This window comes from Rana temporaria, unplaced genomic scaffold (assembly GCF_905171775.1).
Source record: "Rana temporaria unplaced genomic scaffold, aRanTem1.1, whole genome shotgun sequence".
Lineage (NCBI taxonomy): Eukaryota > Metazoa > Chordata > Amphibia > Anura > Ranidae > Rana > Rana temporaria.
In genome coordinates, this window is record NW_024404839.1 from 15606 (window position 1) to 22215 (window position 6610).

Here is a 6610-nt window from a genome sequence, read left to right on the forward strand (position 1 = left end):
GTCTTCTGGTCGGTGGGATCTGATGTGAGTCTTCTGGTCGGTGAGATTTGAGTCTTCTGGTCGGTGAGATCTGAGTCTTCTGGTCGGTGGGATTTGAGTCTTCTGGTCGGTGAGATTTGAGTCTTCTGGTCTGTGGGATCCGAGTCTTCTGGTCTGTGGGATCTGAGTCTTCTGGTCGGTGAGATCTGAGTCTTCTGGTCGGTGAGATTTGAGTCTTCTGGTCGGTGAGATCCGAGTCTTCTGGTCTGTGAGATCCGAGTCTTCTGGTCTGTGGGATCCGAGTCTTCTGGTCTGTGGGATCTGATGAGTCTCGTCATTCCTCGGGATCTGAAGCTGGTCTTTGCTCTGGTGGGCGCAGCGCCCGGGGCCGGACGGGAATTTTGCTGGCACGGGGAATGTTGAGGACAATGAGCGGCGGGAGAGTCTATGAAATGTGCTGACGGTTGGGAGTCGGTGAGGTAATGTCTCTGGGTGTAATCCCCTCCCCCGGCACTCTGTAATCCCCCCAGGGGGTATATAAGGGGCAAGGGAGTCCAGTGCAGGGCACAGTCTTCACCTCTCAGCCATGGACATCGCCATCCAGCACCCCTGGTTCAAGCGCGCCGCTCTGGGGCCCTTCTTCCCCAACCGCCTCTTGGATCAGGTCTTCGGAGAAGGGATGTTTGACTACGACCTCTTCCCTTTCCTGACCTCCACCGTCAGCCCCCACTACCGGCACGGCCTCTTCCGGGGATTCATGGACTCCGGCATCTCTGAGGTGAGGGGCCCCGCCACACTCACACAAGGGGCCCCATCCTCAGGGGCCCCGCCCACACTCATACAAGGGGCCCCATCCTCAGGGGCCCCGCCCACACTCATACAAGGGTCCCCATCCTGTGCTCACAGGGGCCACCAGAGGGGTCCAGGAGAGTCCCCCTTTTACTAGTCTACATCCTGCCACCAGAGGGGTCCAGGAGAGTCCCCCTTATACTAGTCTACATCCTGCCACCTGAGGGTCCAGGAGAGTCCCCCTTATACTAGTCTACATCCTACCACCTAAGGGGCCAGGAGAGTCCCCCTTATACTAGTCTACATCCTGCCACCCGAGGGGTCCAGGAGACTCCCCCTTATACTAGTCTACATCCTGCCACCCGAGGGTCCAGGAGAGTCCTCCTTATACTAGTCTACATCCTGCCACCCGAGGGGTCCAGGAGAGTCCCCCTTATACTAGTCTACATCCTGCCACCAGAGGGTCCAGGAGAGTCCCCCTAATACTAGTCTACATCCTGCCACCAGAGGGGTCCAGGAGAGTCCCCCTAATACTAGTCTACATCCTGCCACCAGAGGGGTCCAGGAGAGTCCCCCTTATACTAGTCTACATCCTGCCACCAGAGGGGTCCAGGAGAGTCCCTCTAATACTAGTCTACATCCTGCCACCCGAGGGGTCCAGGAGAGTCCCCCTTATACTAGTCTACATCCTGCCACCAGAGGGTCCAGGAGAGTCCCCCTAATACTAGTCTACATCCTGCCACCAGAGGGTCCAGGAGAGTCCCCCTTATATTAGTCTACATCCTGCCACCAGAGGGGTCCAGGAGAGTCCCCCTTATACTAGTCTACATCCTGCCACCAGAGGGTCCAGGAGAGTCCCCTTTATACTAGTCTACATCCTGCCACCAGAGGGTCCGGGAGACTCCCCCTTATACTAGTCTACTTTGGTTGAGTTACATATATGATTGTCTCCATCAGTGGTTGGAAGACTTTGGTTGAGTTACATAAATGAGTGTCTCTATCCCGTGGTCGGAAGGCTTTCGTTGAGTTACATAAATGAGTGTCTCTATCCCGTGGTCGGAAGACTTTGGTTGAGTTATATATATGATTGTCTCCATCCCGTGGTCGGAAGGCTTTGGTTGAGTTACATAAATGAGTGTCTCCATCCCGTGGTCGGAAGGCTTTGGTTGAGTTACATATATGATTTTCTTCATCCCGTGGTCGGAAGACTTTGGTTGAGTTATATATATGATTGTCTCCATCCCGTGATTGGAAAACTTTGGTTGAGTTACATATATGATTGTCTTCATCCCGTGGTCGGAAGACTTTAGTTGAGTTATATATATGATTGTCTCCATCCCGTGGTCGGAAGGCTTTGGTTGAGTTATATATATGATTGTCTCCATCCCGTGGTCGGAAGACTTTAGTTGAGTTAGATATATGAGTGTCTCCGTCCTGTGGTTGGAAAACTTTGGTTGAGTTACATATATGATTGTCTCCATCCCGTGGTCGGAAGGCTTTGGTTGAGTTATATATATGATTGTCTCCATCCTGTGGTCGGAAGGCTTTCGTTGAGTTACATATATGAGTGTCTACATCCCGTGGTTGGAAAACTTTGGTTGAGTTACATATATGATTGTCTTCATCCCGTGGTCGGAAGACTTTGGTTGAGTTACATATATGATTGTCTTCATCCCGTGGTCGGAAGACTTTGGTTGAGTTATATATATGATTGTCTCCATCCCGTGGTCGGAAGGCTTTGGTTGAGTTATATATATGATTGTCTCCATCCCGTGGTCGGAAGGCTTTGGTTGAGTTATATATATGATTGTCTCCATCCCGTGGTCGGGAGGCTTTGGTTGAGTTACATATATGATTGTCTTCATCCCGTGGTCGGAAGACTTTGGTTGAGTTATATATATGATTGTCTCCATCCCGTGGTCGGAAGACTTTGGTTGAGTTACATATATGACTGTCTTCATCCCGTGGTCGGAAGACTTTAGTTGAGTTACATGTATGACTGTCTTCATCCCGTGGTCGGAAGACTTTAGTTGAGTTATATATATGATTGTCTCCATCCCGTGGTCGGAAGGCTTTGGTTGAGTTACATATATGATTGTCTCCATCCCGTGATTGGAAAACTTTGGTTGAGTTATATATATGATTGTCTCCATCCCGTGGTCGGAAGACTTTAGTTGAGTTATATATATGATTGTCTCCATTCCGTGGTTGGAAGGCTTTGGTTGAGTTATATATATGATTGTGTCCATCCCGTAGTCAGGAGAGGGATCTGGAAGAGTCTCACAGTGGTTTTAATCTTGCAGTCAGAGGGGTCTGTAGGGGTCACCCACATAATGGTCTCAATTCAGCGGTCAGAGGGGTCTGTAGGGGTCACCCACGTAATGGTCTCAATTCAGCGGTCAGAGGGGTCTGTAGGGGTCACCCACGTAATGGTCTCAATTCAGCGGTCAGAGGGGTCTGTAGGGGTCACTCACGTAATGGTCTCAATTCAGCGGTCAGAGGGGTCTGTAGGGGTCACCCGCGCAATGGTCTTAATTCAGCGGTCAGAGGGGTCTGGGAAAGCCATCCATACAATGTTCTACATCTGATAGTCATTGGGATGTTTCTGGACCACGGAAACATCGCATTCGCTATCAGGACAATCTTAGGTTCTCCACAGACATTGAGAGTACAAGTGTGTCGATAAGGCTGTAGGTATCGGCCTAGTAGAGAAGCTTTCAGTAGTCGGGGGCCTCCTGACCCCCAACTTCGGTGACTATTTCCTGGCTGCTCATCTGTCCTTTGGTGTTCTGAGGGCCTGCTATCTTCCTTCCGGGGGTCATATCTGGGGGGGTCTCTGGGTACCTGGGATAAAACATATAATTTGTCATCATGTACAATGCTTTACATACTGACCACGCTTCCTCCTCATAGGTGCGTTCAGATCGCGATCGTTTCACCATTAACTTGGACGTGAAGCATTTCTCCCCCGATGATCTGACTGTGAAGATTCTGGATGACTTTGTGGAAATCCATGGAAAGCACAGCGAGAGGCAGGTGGGTGTCGGAATAAGTTGGGTGACATCATCAGCACAGGCCAGAGATTGCTGACATCACAGTTGTAGCAGATACACAAACTGCCTTCAGGCTGCATGAGCGTGGCCTGGTGAGCCGAATGTTTCTTTCCTACATGTAAATGTTTCCGTCTGAAGTCTTCTACAGTCCATCGTCTCTATATGGTAAATTCTGGAAGGACCGTGAATGGGGGGGGGGGGGCTTGTGAATGGAAATGTGGAAGTTTCCCTCCAACGTACGATGACTCAGGTTCCCCAATCTGCTGATGACCTCACAGAGGTCCTACATCATTGTTAGCCAAGTACTGGCATGGCATTGACTGTATGTGGTGGTTTGGATTTAGGGGCGGGGAGGGGGGGGTGCTTGTGAATGGAAATGTGGAAGTTTCCCTCCAACGTACGAAGACTCGGGTTCCTCAAACTGCTGATGACCTCACAGAGGTCCTACATCATTGTTAGCCAAGTACTGGCATGGCATTGACTGTATGTGGTGGTTTGGATTTAGGGGCGGGGTGGGGGAGGGGGTGTTATATATAACTGTATTTTAAGAATATCAAAAATTTGCATTCTCGTCTTCAGATATACCAACACCATGCTGTGTGAGGTCCCGCCTAAAGAATCCTTGGACAGGACCCCCCACTACAGTTGGTAGATCTAAAGAAACGTTATAATTGGACTGTAATTACGACCTTTCCTTTACCTGTGAGGTCCATGGAGGTGACCTGTCATACTGTAAATGTCCTTAATGAGATGACGTCACCCGGACCCATACCCTGACCTTCTCTCTCTCTCCACCAGGATGACCATGGCTACATATCCCGGGAGTTCCACCGCCGCTACCGCCTCCCCTCCAACCTGGACCAATCCTCTATCAGCTGCTCACTCTCTGCCGATGGCATTCTGACCTTCAGCGGACCAAAAATGATGTCAAACCTGGTCTCCAGCCACAGCGAGAGGCCCATCCCTGTGTCCAGAGAGGAAAAGCCCACCTCTGCCCCCTCCTCCTAAATATCAGGGTCCCCCAGAGCCCTTTCCTCATAAGCTGTACCCCTTCTTATCCATCTCTCTACCCTAAGTCTCTGCAGACGTCTCTGTACGGATCACGAGGCCAAATAATCAATAAATGTTTCCTTAACCAGCTTTTTGTGTCCGCCATTCATTGTGGTGACCATTCCATGAAGGGCAATGACTCTACGGGGACGGGATACATGATGGGCCTGGGGGGGTTATCCATGATCACCAATGACTCTACGGGGACAGGATACATCATGGGCCTGGGGGGGTTATCCATAATCACCAATGACTCTATGGGGACAGGATACATCATGGGCCTGGGGGGGTTATCCATGATCACCAATGACTCTACGGGGACAGGATACATCATGGGCCTGGGGGGGGGTTATCCATGATCACCAATGACTCTACGGGGACAGGATACATGATGGGGGGTTATCCATGATCACCAATGACTCTACGGGGACAGGATACATGATGGGCCTGGGGGGTTATCCATGATCACCAATGACTCTACGGGGACGGGATACATCATGGGCCTGGGGGGTTATCCATAATCACCAATGACTCTACGGGGACAGGATACATCATGGGCCTGGGGGGGTTATCCATGATCACCAATGACTCTACGGGGACAGGATACATCATGGGCCTGGGGGGGTTATCCATAATCACCAATGACTCTACGGAGACAGGATACATGATGGGGGGTTATCCATAATCACCAATGACTCTACGGGGACAGGATACATGATGGGGGGGTTATCCATAATCACCAATGACTCTACGGGGACAGGATACATGATGGGCCTGGGGGGGGTTATCCATGATCACCAATGACTCTACGGGGACAGGATACATGATGGGGGTTATCCATAATCACCAATGACTCTACGGGGACGGGATACATGATGGGCCTGGGGGGGGTTATCCATAATCACCAATGACTCTACGGGGACGGGATACATGATGGGGGTTATCCATAATCACCAATGACTCTACGGGGACAGGATACATGATGGGCCTGGGGGGGTTATCCATAATCACCAATGACTCTACGGGGACAGGATACATGATGGGGGGTTATCCATAATCACCAATGACTCTACGGGGACAGGATACATGATGGGGGGTTATCCATAATCACCAATGACTCTTTGGGGACAGGATACATGATGGGCCTGGGGGGTTATCCATAATCACCAATGACTCTACGGGGACGGGCTACATCATGGGCCTGGGGGGGGGGGTTATCCATAATCACCAATGACTCTACGGGGACAGGATACATGATGGGGGGTTATCCATAATCACCAATGACTCTTTGGGGACAGGATACATGATGGGCCTGGGGGGGGGTTATCCATTATTCACCAATGACTCTACGGGGACGGGATGAATGATATCACCAATGACAGTAGGACGCGTAAATCTCCTTAAAATGACGTTTCTCCCAAAATTCCTTTCAATTTTTTTTAGAAATACACCAATCCAGCGGCGGAACTACCAGGGCCGCAGCTGTCGTACTTGCAACCGGGCCCTGGCATTCCGTCGCTGTCAGGTTGCCCCAGCGGGGTTGCTAATTGCAGGTCTCTGAGCCGAGAGCGCGTCTCTCATACAGCTCACAGCCGCCATTGACCGCCGTTCTCCCTTCTCCTACGGGATGAGAGAGGAGACAGCCGATCTGCTCCGTCTCCAACCCCCCCTCCCCCTCTCCTGTGTGTGCTCTGCGGGAATTGGGAGCTTTTTGGCTTCACACTTGATTTCCCGCAGAG

At 50.9% G+C, this 6610-nt stretch overlaps 1 protein-coding gene across 1 annotated transcript; it reads left to right on the forward strand.

Moving 5' to 3' along the window:
• Positions 1-530: 530 nt before the first annotated feature.
• Positions 531-4961, forward strand: LOC120924197 (alpha-crystallin A chain). The gene is made up of 3 exons (XM_040335081.1): positions 531-757; positions 3682-3804; positions 4620-4961. Exons 1-3 carry the CDS (start codon positions 566-568, stop codon positions 4827-4829), a joined length of 525 nt encoding a protein of 174 aa, XP_040191015.1. The 5' UTR covers positions 531-565; the 3' UTR covers positions 4830-4961.
• Positions 4962-6610: the final 1649 nt, after the last annotated feature.